General features: G+C 44.0%; 1 protein-coding gene across 1 annotated transcript; it reads right to left on the bottom strand.

The window, feature by feature from the left end:
• Window positions 1-8872: 8872 nt before the first annotated feature.
• On the bottom strand, window positions 8873-10360 carry LOC129601757 (speckle-type POZ protein-like). Its single transcript, XM_055500632.1, has 2 exons — window positions 9908-10360; window positions 8873-9792 (listed from the first exon to the last, which is right to left on the bottom strand). Exons 1-2 carry the CDS (start codon window positions 9928-9930, stop codon window positions 9123-9125), a joined length of 693 nt encoding a protein of 230 aa, XP_055356607.1. The 5' UTR covers window positions 9931-10360; the 3' UTR covers window positions 8873-9122.
• Between the last annotated feature and the right edge of the window lie 5548 nt (window positions 10361-15908).

A 15908-nucleotide genomic window follows, 5' to 3' on the forward strand; every position in this document is an offset into this window, starting at 1 on the left:
CATGGAGAAATAGCGGAGTACAACTCATTGCTCTATAAAATACAACCCATTCGCAAAAGTAATTGCTTGGGTTGTTCGTTGACAGAAAAGAAGCTGCATTCGACGTGTGGAACCATCAGTACTTCATCATCCTGGGTGGATATTCGGCTGAGGGTCCTGACCGCAGCATCCTGGCCAGCGGCGAGATGTACGACGCGGTGAATAACCAGTGGAGCGAGTAGCCGGCGATGTTGCAGCCGCGCTGCAGCTTTGCAGCCAAAGCCTTTAACGGCTACTTGTACGTCACGGGTGGTGTCGGACCGGGATCGGCCGTCCTCAGCAAATGCGAGCGGCTGCAGCTGGGCGTGGCCGGCTCCCAGTGGGAGCCGGTGAATGACTTGATCTTTCCCCGTTACGGGCACTGTATGTTCGGCCTGTATGGTAAGCTGTACGTGTGCGGTGGGTGCAGTTGTGGCGGGGAGCTGCGGTTGCTCATGGAATGTTACGATGGCGGGCTGAATTGGCCTTACTGGAAGAGCGTGTACGCGACGGAGGTGCCCGAAGGCTCGCGTTCACTGGTGTCCGCCTGTCTGACGCATCAAACACAAAGTACTGCGCTGATGGTGACAAGAAACCCTTTGCTGTACTAGTGGTGTTGCCTGTCTTCGATGATCGAGAGATTTCTCGTGCTAAGTATGACTGTTTCTCGTACGAGTAAAGTGAACGTTGAGCGATATTACTAATATGTGGCGGAATGGGAATACTGCTGTTAATTGTGCGTACTGCAATCTGGCGACTGGCATGATGTTTCTTATGTTGATCTGATCATGAGTTGACCAGTACGTTGCACATCTTACGATTAATCGCATCGTTAATAAAACGAAGTTCATTGAAACGAACTCTCGTAATAGATTGTGCGTTGTACAAAATCTTCAGTAATAACTCTATACGTTGTGTATTCCTGTCAAAATTAATCGACCGAGGCGAAGTAAAGGTCTTCTAAAGTATATATATATTGAGCATATATGTATATATACGAGCATAGAAAAGCTCACTTATTTGACCTTTTTTTGTGGACGACGTCAACGACGTCACCGACAAAAGTCCCGCTTCCATGAGCACAGGTGACTCTCACTTGGCTCACTTGAAAAAAGTTGTAATTCGCATAATGAGTCCTTCTATCGTTCGGATTACATTTTCATATATGTGCATTGAGTACATTCTAACCACACAGGTTAATCTTGCGTCCCATTCAGACAAGAATTAGTAATACGGTGCGATCAGCATGAATTCTCGCACCAGTTTAATCGATTTACCGTCGGTAACGTCAAAAAACAGTGCGACTTCTGGAACACTGTCTAGATGTTTTGTTTTGTTGTTTTACACGGCCGATAGTTTGTTTTTCATACCTTGACAGTCGCTTTGCTTGTTTGCTTACGCACGAACGTAACCTTGAACGAAAACATTCTTTCAAGATTGTGCAAATGCTAAATATTTGATTCTATAAAGAAGCGTTTGCTTTTCCGTTGTCTTGGTGGTTAGGATTTTCTGCATAATGTTCTTTATTTTCATTGGGCAGAATATGTGAATATTGTGGGATGCGTATCCAGTTCTTACGATTAATATAAGCAACTAACCTGCGTTGTTGCTCATGATTTATTGCAGTTAGGTAATTACAGTGAATTTTTTTATCCCAGTTGTAAATAGTCAGAAACGTTGACCAATGACCATTATTCACTGTCCTAGTATTTCTCACATGCAGAAGTTTCAAATTCTTAACGCCTTCCGAAAGAAACGCCATCTCGCAAGGGAAGTTGACGGAAGATATTGCAGTCATAATCTGAGACCTTTAATTTGTTTTTACATAAGTCCGTCAAATCACACGAAAGTCGCTCCTCTCCAAATCCACAGCATGCGCAATTGTTGCCCAAATCTGGTTCACACGCCGTAGAATACTGTTCGGAGCCCGGGTCGTCACTGCAGCGGCGCTGCGGTGGAGGTCGCGGAGCCTCTGCTTGTCTCTTCGTTTTGGCGACGTACTGATGCGACTCATTTCCTAGTTCCGTGCACTGGTCCTGTTCCTCCTGGGTATCACAGCAGTTGCAGCTCGAGCCAGAAACCAGGTCGCATCCGTTTGGAAGCCGCGGATCGCACAAGCCAGATCCTGTCAAGAACCATCGAAATATCACTCACAAATTCGACCAGAATTTTCTATATTGTGGAAGCTGAATTTGAGCATTCGGCCTTTTGAACATTTTTAGTTTTACCCTAATTAAGATCCTTAAATTTTAAACACTGAAAACATAAAAATCGATGGCGACGTTTACGATCTACTTGCCAGTTGGTGTAGCCGCTGAAAAGGTCAGCAGCATGAAAAATCCAAACATACCCGTGATCGTTAAACCTGCAGCCATTCCGATTGGCAGAACAGTAGCACAAGTCACAATTAACAGACAGTTTTACTCGGAGCGCTCGCTACAATACTTTGGATCACAAAAACAAGTTGAGCTGCATCGAGAAGTTGAGAACTAAGCTGCATAATTGCCTCGCTTATATTGGCAGTGAAGTCTGCAAAGCACAGCAGTCTTTCTCTGTCCGCCAACCGCTGATACCGGTAACGCTGACTGCGCTTCTGCCGAACTCGTTCACTGCAGCCGAACATGTTTTTGGGAAAACTTTCTCTCAAGTGGCCAGACGTGGCTGCGTTGCCTGTAAGTTAAGTTTAGGGCAATGAAGGAAACTGTAGTCCGATGGAATAAAAAAAATGTTGACAGCCGTCAATGCCGGTAATGTTGACCATGCTTCTGTCGCACTGCATCCAAACACGTTTGTGGAAAAATTCTCAAGTGGCCTCACTGTGTGTAATATTACTGGAATAGAGGTTATTGGTGCTTTAGCCCGATCGAATGCGCTATATGATGTCAGGTGAATTTATTTCAACTGCGCATTTATGCAAATACGCATTCGCGAAACTATGTACTAATAAATTGCAATACTTACGCTGAAACACATTTATTTTAGTTTATCTGCACAAAGTTGTTTAACGATGCTTGTCGTATCGGGCCTTCTTCCGAAGCCGGCAGACGTGCTTAAAGCTGCAAAAAATACCGGGACAAGATTCATGCTACATTACCGACAACAATATTAATAATAATATTAAATTTAAAATTAAAACTTTAAAAAAAATTTACAATAAAAAATAATAGTGACAAAATCATTTCGCCTACGGACATAAATGACTTTGTCATCACCAGTCGTATCGACGATGAAGCTGTCGATCACGACTGCTTCAAATACGGCGGAGGGCAGGAGGCTACTGAATGAAGTTGGGGGAGACTTATACCATACCATAGAAGAGGCTTCAATTTCGGAGGAGGCCTTAGATTTGAAAAATACGGTAATTCGGGACGTTGAGGGATTTCGGAACTTAATTTCACTGATAAAGCAGTCGCGGCATCCGTTGTTAATAAGCGAAGTCCGAAGAAACCGAATTTACCGGCATGATTTGTGAAGTCGCTGCTGCGCCGGGTTTCTTTAATGGCTACGCCTCATGGTAAGGTCATAAGTTAAATCAATTTTGGCTCATCGTTTTCAGTTTAAAGCAATTGTCAGGTATGAGCTTACAATTCCTATTTGAAAACATTATCCGTTCTGAACGGCTTTAATTTGTCCAGGAAGTGGGTTACGGAAGTTGGGTAAGTTATTTTGAGTGGCTAGTGAGGTATTTGGTATTAAATTCATGTCATCAACAACTGAGGAGATGTTTCAACATGCTTGACGATTTGGCATTAAGCATTGTTTACATGCCAGACCAGATAGCAGCATGTTTGATGTTCAGGGTTAAAACAGGGTACAGGATGTACAGGGTCTTTTTCTCCTGTAGCTGGCCCGTTGACAGTGTTACCTTGGATGGCGTTCGGCTTTTCCCTGCTGCTGATGGGATACATATTCGCACGCCGCACGGGTTGTCGGCCGTCAGGATGACCTTTCCACACTTGCCACGGTCTGTAGAAAATTGGATTACTGTGCAGATAGGCCAGGTAGCAGACGCCCACGTGCAGACAGGGCACCGGCACGGCTGACTGCTGCGATGGACTATCAACAACCCAGCTGTCATTTATGTACGTTAGCTCACGTGGCCGGAAATTCCAGACTTTTGTTTGCTGGTCTTAAATGTATGCAAATGAAATAAGCCTCCAATTTTACCAGAGATGTGACGGAGAGATCAGTACGATAGGAATAATTACCGTAATAATCTATCCTACCGACCTACTCAACGACAGAGTATGAGCTGATAATCTCAATGTGGCATAGCTAAGTCTACGAATCTACGCGAAGCGAGAACTGCATCTCCGACGATAATTTAATTAGAAACTCCGAAACTGCCAAAACCCGTAGTGAGAGAACTCGTGATTAAAGTACTGCCACTCAGGGACTTGTATAGACACGGCGCATCCGTGTAGAAACAACCAAAAGTAAATCCGAACACAAAAGAGAAAGATCGAGAAAGTACAGCGAATAATAGAAAGTACGAGTAAAGCCGTCACTTTACGTACTGTACTGCTATATTCCGTCACCCCCGCAAACGGCTATTGGGGAACCCAACACAAAAAGAAACGAAAAGAACAGCAAAAAACAGGAATGGAAAACTAAATAAAAATGAGTTCTCACGCTCTCGACTGGGCAATGGCGGGCATTCCATCCACCGTCCAAGAACGAATGACTGATCCTCCTCCAGGGGTGACTGAATGAGATGGAAAGTGAGGAGAGGATCCTTGACGGGATGGAGAACTGAGCATAGGCAGGAAGACTGAGTAAGATGGCGGGACGGCAGTCGGAGTACACACAAACAGGAAAAACGTCGGAGTAAAATAAACTTCAATTTTTTTAAGTGGCAAAATCAAATTAAATTAAGGAAAATCGCCGATGAAAATTTAGCAAAAACATCCGCGATGGAAAAATGAAAATAAAATGAAACACCACTTTTGGAAAATGTGTAACACAATCAAACGCAAGCAGTCAGCATAGCAGCTCTGGGCGGTCACCAATGCGACTCTGTCAGTAAACGTACAATCACCGTATGACGGCATTTAAAAAGGATATCTTCGGGAATAAAATCCCAAGAAATTCACAGGTGCATTTGGAAGTTTGTCCAAATCACTGGACCTGTCTTCAAACACCATTTTCAGTTCTTGATCATCAACAATTATCGCGTTCTTTAGATCTGCTTTGGTCCGATTCATAAATTCAGGTTTTTTACAGTCATCTGCGTCGATGCGTCGACCAGTCCCATTATACGCGTACTGAACACATTTCGTAGTGCACGGGCTTTTTCCCTGCGACTGCGTAAGACACATTTCAACTTTTTCGATCTGCAAATTACTGCACAGTTTAGCTACGCACTCAATATCACGCATTTTAGCACAATCTGACACATTTTCAACATTTCCAGTTACTTCAGCGTTATCACATTTCTTCAAAACATTTTCAATAGTTTTCTCCATATTATGCCAATAATACCGAGTGGTCAGATACTGTTGAACTGACACTCCACGCGGTATTAATTCGTTTTTCGCACATCTTTTTCGCACTGAATCAATCATTTTCATTGTGCAAATTTTTCAGGCGCATAGTGAGTGCTAACTTTCCAGTATACTTCAGTTCCGCTTACCCGCAAACTTGACTGGCCACAGTCGTTTGCAACGCATCAGGCGGTAGCTTATTGGGCACTGATCGCCCCGCAAACTTGAGTGCTGCCGCATTTCAGTTTCCACATTTTCATTCACTTTTGCTTCACATTGTACAGTACGTATTTCCAGTGAATGTGCTTCCAGTCGTTTCATATTGTAACGCTTAAGCACTTCAATCGGCGGTTCCTTTGAAACGTCTTTCCATTTACCGTTAAATGTACAGTACTTAGCCGGATGCAACTCGTGACATTTAAAACAGATCGGCTGACCGCTATCGGTTCGCCATTTGTTAACGTCGATTTCGACATTTCCGATCATGTACGGCTTATTACCGTTATTATTGTAGATTTCATAATTTTCATCGTATTCACAGTCGTCATCATTCAAATTACCATTTTCACACTCACTGTACACATATTCACAGTCATCTTCATACTCACAACAGTCATCATTTTCGTACATTTCTCGTTGCACTTTCAGTGCGTACAGCGTTTTCAGCTGTGCCATAACGTCTTCAACAGTCTTAGGTTTTGATATGACCAGCTTGCCATACCACTCCATTCGGGTTTTCTTCAGTCCCTGAACGAGAACTGAAACTCTTTCTTCTTCTTTCGTATCAAGTGTATTAAACCAATTCAGGAAACCATCAACATACGAATTTACCGTGTCTTCCTCTTTGAAGACACGTGCGTACATGGCTTGCCGTATTTCGGCCGGGTCACTCTCCGAAGAGAAGTGATTAATCAATGCTGCTTTCCAGTAAATCCAGTCTTTATCTGGATTTAATTTTTTATTTTCCGCGTACCACAAGTACGCATCACCTTTCAGTGCGTACGACAACCCTTTTTTAATCAACTGTTTTTCAGTCCACTCATTCAAATCTTTACACCTTTCGCAATCAAGAATGAAGCGTTCAACTTTACCGCTTCCTTGTGTACCTTCATATATCTGCGGGTACTGAATTTTTTCAGACGCTTTAGGCATTCGCTGCATTTCATCCATTTTCAACATCAGCGCTAATTGGCGCTTCATCAATTCATCGGCTCGGGTTTTTTCTTCGCAACACTCATTTTCAATTCGTCCAGCTTTATTACGCAGTTTAACCAGTTCAGCAGTTAAAGCACTGTTTTCAATGGCCATATCTGTATTGCGGCCGCTTAATGCATGGCATATACGGTTAGCGTTGCTGTACTTCCTCTGAAGTGCAAGTGCGGCATACAGAGATGCCCAAGCAATTTCTTTCAGTTCATTCACGTTCATTTCTTCATCAATTCTGCCTCCCCAATTTTCAACTGCATTCTCAAATCTTCCCTGGTCAAGCGAGAAGTCAATTAGTTCGGACTGCAGCGGGTGCATGTCGTACCACAATTCTTCATCTTCTGCCATGCCGCCAAACTGTACGGCATTTGCGCCTTCCATTCTTTTGAATTTGTCAGTGTCCATTGCACTAACTTTCCGAGGAACTCTTTTGTTCTAACCCGGATGCTTTAGCTACGTCTTTTATCCGCAGTGACTGTTGCACTGGCTTTACATTTTCATCCGGTAGGCTTTTGCTCTACGCGGAAACTTAAGCTACGCTTTTGTTTTCAGTTTTCGTTACACTGACTACCGGGTTGACTCTTTTGTTCTCACCCGGATACATTAGATTTTCAGTTTGAGATTATGATCTCCGGTGTTCTCTCACCGCTCACAGCGCTCGCAATGGCTCTGGCTGTATGGCTACGCTACGCTAAGATTTTGGTGCACCTGTATGCTTGGCTTTTCGCTCTCGCATACAAAACTTAAGCTCAAGATGTGTGTCGACACTTTGAATGCACAGGCACTGCTCTGGCAAACAAAAAACTTTAGCTCAAGGAAACTGCTTTCGACTCTGTCTACTTGCAGTCCAGTTACGTAACTGCTACGCTTCAGATTTTTTAGGAAACTCGTGCCCTGGCCAGTAGCTACGAGAACCTGCTTCACTATCAGTTCATCAATTCACTTTCGTCATTTCATCAGTTCAATATTCATTTCATTTTCATTTCATTCACTTCAGTGCTCATGGGTCGATCTACAGGTTATCCCTGCATCGCCCTGCTGGCAGGACAAACTGCTCAGCGTCCAGACAGGGCAAAGCCCCCGGACATTTACAGGTTTTCGCCGTGGGTCGCAGGCACGAATCAGCAGGGTTTCCCCTTACCAAAGCGTCGCCAGTACCCGGACTACTAACGTTTAGGCGTCCAGACGGCAGACCAGCTGCCCGGACATCCGTCCAGTCAGTACAGTTGTACCCGGACTGAGCACTTTCTAGAAGCCAACATTCACAATCACAATTTCAATCACAGTTTACTTAGCTAAGCCATCGGAAAGGTTCGAACATCGGTGGGCGCCATGACGGAGAGATCAGTACGATAGGAATAATTACCGTAATAATCTATCCTACCGACCTACTCAACGACAGAGTATGAGCTGATAATCTCAATGTGGCATAGCTAAGTCTACGAATCTACGCGAAGCGAGAACTGCATCTCCGACGATAATTTAATTAGAAACTCCGAAACTGCCAAAACCCGTAGTGAGAGAACTCGTGATTAAAGTACTGCCACTCAGGGACTTGTATAGACACGGCGCATCCGTGTAGAAACAACCAAAAGTAAATCCGAACACAAAAGAGAAAGATCGAGAAAGTACAGCGAATAATAGAAAGTACGAGTAAAGCCGTCACTTTACGTACTGTACTGCTATATTCCGTCAGATGTAAGGAACTGATCATTTTTTTGGATTTTGAAGTACTCGTAATACAGCGCAGCTTGACCATTTACTTTGCACGGAAAACCAAAAAGCTTATGCCAACGGTAACCAGATTGTTTAGACCTTGGTATGAAGCCGTGACACATGTACTTCGCTACCTCTTTTGAGAGTGTTAGCTCCTAGACTGCCATTGAGTCATGCCGGCAGAATTACTATTTACAATTGTTATTTGTCGGAATAAATCCTTTTTTGCCTGCGGCGGATACTCAACAGCGTGACGAGTCGGCCTGACGGCCCCTTCTGCAAAAAATTAGATTTCTCTGAATTTGGAGCCTCTCTGTGTGCCCTGGTCAGAAATAAAGTCGTAATGTATAACCTGAATCGCATTTTTTTATTATCAGAAACCACTTGATAATTGTAAATCTCAAAGCTACCCTATTTCAACTGAGCAAAAATATGTTTGCAAAGGGTGAAGCTGCGCAATTTTAAGCCAATTGGTAGTCCCCGGCGTTCCCGCCATGTCAGGCAGCAGAAAATAGTCATAATAAAATAAAATTAGCGTTTCGATAAGTATTGTGTTAGCGCAAATGAAGACAAGGAAAATCATCGAATCTTCTACTTCCAACCGTCCGTATAGCAGGATCAGACAACAAAGCGATAAAAAACGGTAAGTAAAACGTTCATTCACAACTAAAAAAACAATCTCCTCTTCACGAACCATGCTCAAGTGATGTTACGGGGATCTTGACCAATGAACTTTCCAGCAGCAACTTTCAGTTGAGTCAAGCCGTGCTCACGAGCCAAACTGAAATACTGGAAAGCGTTATCGGGCGTGATGGAGCTGATCATTCGGCGAACACATTCCGCGCGCAGGTCGTCCATATCGTATGTGTTAGCCGCGTGCCACAATTCCGTCAAATTAGTCGCCTGTAAAGGTGCGCGCGTGTAGGCGAAATCCAGCAGGGCATCCAGAATATCTGCCCCGATGTCGTCAATGTATAAGACTCCCTGTTTGGACCGTCTACTCAGCTTCGGCGTAGTCTCCGAGTATTGACCATTCTGGAACATGGCGGCGAATACCGGCGACTGTGCGGCTAAGATGGCGCGGTGCACCGGGAATTCTCGATCGGCACAGACCAATGTACAGTCAGACAGCGTCTGCGATTCCCGCAGTCGCTTCAAATCCGCTCGGTCTTTCCCGGTTTCCATGGCTGACTTTACCGGGTACAGGATTAAACTGACAAACACATGACCGTCTGGTTCCAGGCGCTTATGATTAGTTCTACATGAGCGACGCACAGAGACGGTCAGGTTGCTGAGCGCATTATGTTCGTCGTCATCCACCTCAGTACAATTTCCCGAATCGATCTTGTAATCGCATGATCCGCGAGCCCTGAAGAGCAGCGAATACCGGTATTCAGTATAATTCAGTATGTTAATGATTATCGTGAAATTGCTCTCGTTTTTGGTTTTATACCATGTGACTAGTGAGTAAATGCTGTACTTACCGGACCGCGTAATATACCTTCATTGCGCTGCCATTTTTGGTTCTTTAGGGAAAACTTTTGCCCTTGTGGTATCATCGATGTCCGAAATTACCAGTTTCACAGTCCACACTGATCGAAGGATACCGGGATAATTCGGTTGCTCTTCAACAGTCACGTCAGCAGCGTAGATACTGGTATACTCAGAGTCGTGTTGACCTTCCGGCTGGCACAGGATAAACCGCTTGGTTGGAATCTTGTACGACAGAACTAGAGCCGGAGCTTCACTAACAGGCAGCACGGGCATCATGGATATAACAAACAAAATAGTTTGCCGTCAACAAACAAAATATGTTTTTTCGTATAAGAGGATTTTAAGATTTAACTTGACCAAGGCTGTCTTCTTCAGTCGCTGTATCGAAACGTCTTTGCAACAGTATATGTATGCGCGTTTTCTAGTACCAAATATAACGCAGAAAGCTTTTGTCAGCCGGATTACTGAACCACATTTGTCATGTTGTATTGTCGAAACTGGAACTCATGAGTGTTTTGTTGTAAAGAGACAAAACGTCCAGTCAGCACTTTTTGAGAAAATGTGCTTTTCGAGTGCTTAAGCCAGTTGTAAAAAAAGTGAATCAGCATAGCAGTATGCGGCAGCGATGATGAAAGCGTGCAGCTTGTATGTGGTTATCAACGGCATCGCACTGCAACTTCTGTGTACAGAATCTGTACGCTCCACCAAGTTGTACCACAGAGTTTCTGCACGGTAAAACAGTATTCGGGGTGTGTGCATTAGGTTACATTATTTACATATACAAGCAAAGGTGTGCTCATGCGCACGCTGCTCGGGTGCAATTTCCCCGTACCCAAACTCTGTGGTATAACCTGGTCGAGCCGCTACAGTAGCTGGCAAAAATTATTGCTCATTTCAAGCCTCTCGGCTTTGTACACATGGAAGCACATAATGATATAAAAACGTCCGGAATCAAATGAAGCCGGGCACGAAGGAAGCGATATCCCGGACAGCCCATCGACTGGGATGTGACCTTTAGGTAAAAGATGTGAAAGCGCAACTTCGGTGCCAAAGCACATCAAACGGAGTTACTGCACGATCATTTAACCGGTGCTGTTTTATGGTGCTTTGCATGTAAAACGTGCAGAATATGATGTGATGCGACAGTGTCTTCGTACAACGTATTTGGTAAACCATAGATTTTGAAACACTGGCCCGAATGTTTGTACACCGGTGGATGTGCCTCTGAACGTGCGGTGTGTAATATACTACGTTGCGTCAAATTATGTTGTTGGTGCCGCAACTGGTTGCGCAACACGATCTTGGTACGGATTGAGCCAGTCCTATACGTCAGGGACTGGACGACACCATGCGCAATATGGCAAACAGGATTCTGTTAGCTAGCGTGGTATCGAGCGGCGTCTGTGCCATCATTGAAGGGTACAAGGCAGGTTCCTTTTGGGAAACGATAAAGGAAGCCAGGAATCTTGTTCTGGTTTCTCCTCAACAACGGCAAACAATTGCCGAAATTCTGACGGAGATACAGACCAATATGACCCGTTTGCAAACCGCATTAGCCGATTTAAATGGAAACGGTACCAACTTTGATGGTGCGAAGCTGGCAGCAGAATATTTCATCTTGGAAATCCGAATAGCAACCGACGATTTTCTGAAAGAAATTGGTAAGTCCAGCCCTTATGTCGCCATGAAAAGCGGATTGTTAGGTTGTATTTCGATTGTATCACAGCTGCAAGAGTATTTTCGTCCTTCTCTGCATTTGTGTGTAACTGCTTCACGCAAGAAAAAGATCTGTAATTAATCAGCTAACACTTCGCGTTCATGTACAGATACAGCATCCTATCCTTTAAAAATAAGACCATAGCAAGGTGGTACCCTGTCCACCTTGACCACAGTGTTATAATACCGAAACAAGACCATAGTATTTAGGCGATGTTTTTCAATTTAACAGGGGAACTGCACTTCAGAGTTGATGGAGCACAAAAAAAGCTACAAACTCAAAGAACCGGCGCGGGTGTCAGTGCCGTATCTGGTGTAGTACAAGGCGCAGCAACGCTGTACAGTGCCCGACTTCTAAATGGCCTGGGGAGCCCACTGGCTACCTGGTTCGCTGTAGGATTTGGGGTCCTCAATGTGGCAATAGGCTGTCTCAACACGCGGCTGTACTTTATTTCAGCCAAGGACATTGCAGCGCTCCAGACTGAGCTGACTGAAATTGAGAAACTGCATCAAACCGGCAGAACGATTGAAAGGGAAATGAATAAGAAAAGCCGTGAGATCTTGAGCATGACTGCGGCTCGCATGGCCGGCTTTGATCTTAAACGATACGATCGATCTTAACCGAAAGTGCAGTCGAGGAGCCAGAGCGGTCCTAAGTTTCGCCGGCAGCGTTACCGTGAGAATGGTGGATGACACCAATGGCCTTGTCGATTGTATTATTTTATCTCGAAATACGCCGTAAAAAAACATCAGTTTTTTGCTAACTCATTTACGCTTAATTGGTAAACTCGAACTTATCGCATTTTAGCGTGAGCTTACTGTTACCCGGAAATGTATAAATAAATAGCTGGTTAATTCTGCTTAAGAATAATTATTAACGCTTTAACTTTCACACGATGGGATATGTTCGCTGGATTATTTATCTCACCGATAACTGCGATAAGTGCTGCTTTTCGGTATATAAAAAACCATCAACAGGCAACGAAGTTTCGGTTGACACTACGGTAGTCATTATGGCAGTCCAGTAAGAGCGGCAACCTTGGACATCTGTTATCGGCTTTCTAGTTTTATCCTGGCAGCGGCTTTATCCCAGAATAAACCACTTAGACATAGAGTAAAACTTTTCAAAAAAGAATAGGTCTTGCGAGCCTTTTCCCCTAATTTGTAATAGGGGTTTTTTGCCGCATAACAGCAAACGGAACTCAATAAAGGTTGTTATATAGATGTAAACTAATTACAGACGGCGGACACGCTGCACAGTACTTATTACAGTGCTTTTCGCAATAAAGAGCCAACAGCCGGAGCCCAGAAAAGGATTTATCGAAGTATACGAGGGCACGACAGTAGCACATTTTAACAGTCTCTGTGTTGCTGCCGTCCCTCGCCTGGAGTGTGAAGTTACGGCAGTACATATGGCTAAATCTGGCGCTGTACCGAACCACCATGTTTAGCCACAACGTTATACTCCAGCCTGCTTACGGTAGCAAGCACAGGGAGTGCTGAAATGCGCTACCGCCATCCCCTCGAATAAACGGATGATGTATTAAAACATGGTGAAGGCTCCGCGTACAACCTTTATACCACCTTTTGACTCCTAATACCACCTTTTGTACCACATTTGGCTCCTAATACTACCTTTTGCACGCCACTTTTGACTCCGCATACAACCATAAATTTTTTGTAGCGTTTAATAAAATGATAAGTTAAATTGTTTGTTGCTGTGATGTTCTCTAAAAGTTCAAGGTTACATGATCATACTGCCGGTAAAAGTCGAAAATTGTCGGTGTTTCTTGAAAATTTAAGAAAAATTAAAGGCGCATCAGCCCAAGAAGATCAGGTGGTGATCCAGATCATCTTCTGATGTATGAATGAGCCTCCTTTGCAACCTTCATAATGTTCCATTTTAATACATTTAGTCAGGAAATACATTTAGCCGCGGCCAGGTAATACATTTAATTACGTATTTTTATTTCATAAAATACAGATACATCACAGATCAAAAACAGTTAGTCACGATTCACAACAACAAAATCTTATTTAATGCTGCCGCTCCTTCCATTGTTCCAAGGACGCAAGCGGCGTTGCCTCGCTGAATTTCCAGCGATAATTGTTGGCGCAGGAATTCACAAGAACGAGGTTCACCTGTCTGCAGCTGAAGTCGTTTACCGATTTCTTTTACCAGAGCGATGGCCGACTTTCCCCAAGGTCCGAGTGTTTCGAAGGCTAATGGTGCGAAAATGTATCTTCCCACCAGATACAGGTATAATCGCACTTTATTATCTTCAGCCTGCGTTGCGGCACACCCAGCTGTAGCTTACGTGGATTTCAAGTGAGACAGGGCGACGGTATCAACGCAGGTGACGTCCCACGCCAAACACATGCCGCGTTTCCAGGCGAAGGTCGTACTTTCTGCGCCGAACAGTAGTGGTAACTCGGTCACTCGTTCTCTAACGGTCTGTACAGTAATGACAGCTCGGTCAACCAGTCACACTGCTATCCATAGTAGTAGCTCGGTCACTCACTGGCATAGCGGACTGTTTTAACTAAAATATAGTGGTATTTCGGTCACTCCTGAACTAACGGGTTTGTGCACTGAACGGTGGTGGTAGTAGGGTATGAATTTATTGGTTTGCTTATCGTTCAGCAGTTTTAAACATCAACATCATAAAACAAAGTAAACAGCGTTAAAACCATCAGAACGCGGTACAGTAGAAGTCACGGACAGCGCATTCCACCGCTGTATTTCAATGCTGATACGCTGTAGCAGAAACTCGTAAGAGCGTCGTTCTCCCGTAGCATCCTTTAACCGCCTGCCCAATTCTCGCAAAAACTTAAGACATGAAGGGCTAGCGACGCCAAAAGTTTCAAAAGCCAGTTCGGTCTGTCAGTGACTGAACAGGCCATCACCGTAGTGATAGTGTAGCGATAGCTGCTCGGCCGGCACTTGTTTAGAAATTGTCTTAGATGTGTAGAAGTAGTCGTTCTTGTCGTAATATGTATTGAATTCATTCTGATGATTCAATTAGTAGAGAATAATTTTATTTCTTAACTATATTTTAGTTGGTTTATGTGGCAACATTGTCTGGTTAGAAATACCACGATGATAATTATATTAATATACTAATTTAGTTGCATTTGGTAAATGTAGTCAAAACTCTTCCGCTTTGGCGTTCCAAGCGAGAGAGGTTTTGAAAGAAATCAATACTAGACTATTTCAGATTGCGCGGTTTATGTTCCCTTCGGCTCCGGTTCCATGTGGAACCTTCGGTTTCGGGTTGTTTTACGTCCATTCGCGACGTTAGCAGCGGTAACCTAGCGTCGTGCGGTGACGCGTAAAAACTATCTGCCTTACACGGATGCTTGCAACGGCTCAGACACTTGAGAGAATGGCAGGCCAGCTAATGCTGCCCGTGGATCTTCTTTGAGCACCCAGACCGCCAACCGCCAGCAGGGTGGTCACGTTCTCGCGCGCACTCGACTTGATTTTCGTTGCTGTACGTGACCAAAGTGCAACCGGACAAAGATCTGAAGCAGTTTTCATCCTGCTGACGTGCTGCTTATCTGACGCCGTGCGATTCTATGTACGGAGGTTCTACCGAAAGCAATCTGAAATAGGCTACTATCTGACCGGGTTTTCGACTACGGGCTTCAGAATATTATATTGGTTTTGGTCAGTCTTTTCTGGTTTGCCGGCTCTGCTGTATCCCATTCGTGGCAATATAGATCTGAATCTGGAAAGGCTACTGGCGATGCTATATAGAGCGAGAAAATATCTCTACGGCAGCTTAACATAGGCGTTCTCTAGGCCCTTTCTCCGTCTCCGGATCAGCTCGAAAGTTTTACGATCAGTAGCAGGCCTGTATATGTATCTTCGCCAGTAGCCTATACTACTGTAGAGCGGCACTGACGATGTGCACCGGTAGTCGCTATGTACATGTACTAATATTGTAACACAATAAATTTTGTAGATTGCATGAATTTGCTTTGCCTAGAGAAACGCCAATACACGCAAAATACTAATGCGCTTCAGATGTATAAGTAAAATTTATGATGATAAAAACACATTCTGCATTCGATAAGACTCCAGTTGAAGTTTTTTTTCTGAGTCGATTAATTATGAAGCACGTACGAAACGTCTACTTTCACAGTTAGATTTTGTTAGCAAAATTTGGTCGCTTACATAAAAAAACATTAAAGGTTTCCCAAGTAAGGATCAGTAGTATACTGCTTCTGGTATGTGTAAGACCAAATGTACTTACTGTACTAAAGGGAACT

The sequence above is a fragment of the Paramacrobiotus metropolitanus genome, unplaced genomic scaffold (assembly GCF_019649055.1).
Source record: "Paramacrobiotus metropolitanus isolate TYO unplaced genomic scaffold, Prichtersi_v1.0 Parri_scaffold0000273, whole genome shotgun sequence".
Lineage (NCBI taxonomy): Eukaryota > Metazoa > Tardigrada > Eutardigrada > Parachela > Macrobiotidae > Paramacrobiotus > Paramacrobiotus metropolitanus.

Bases quoted from the DNA above. Each gene is read 5' to 3' on its own strand.
- LOC129601757 (XM_055500632.1), bottom strand. From the start codon at position 9,930: ATGAAGGTATATTACGCGGTCCG. The intron at 9,793-9,907 runs GTAAGTACAGCA...GCTGCTCTTCAG, and splicing joins AAGGTATATTACGCGGTCCG to GGCTCGCGGATCATGCGATT.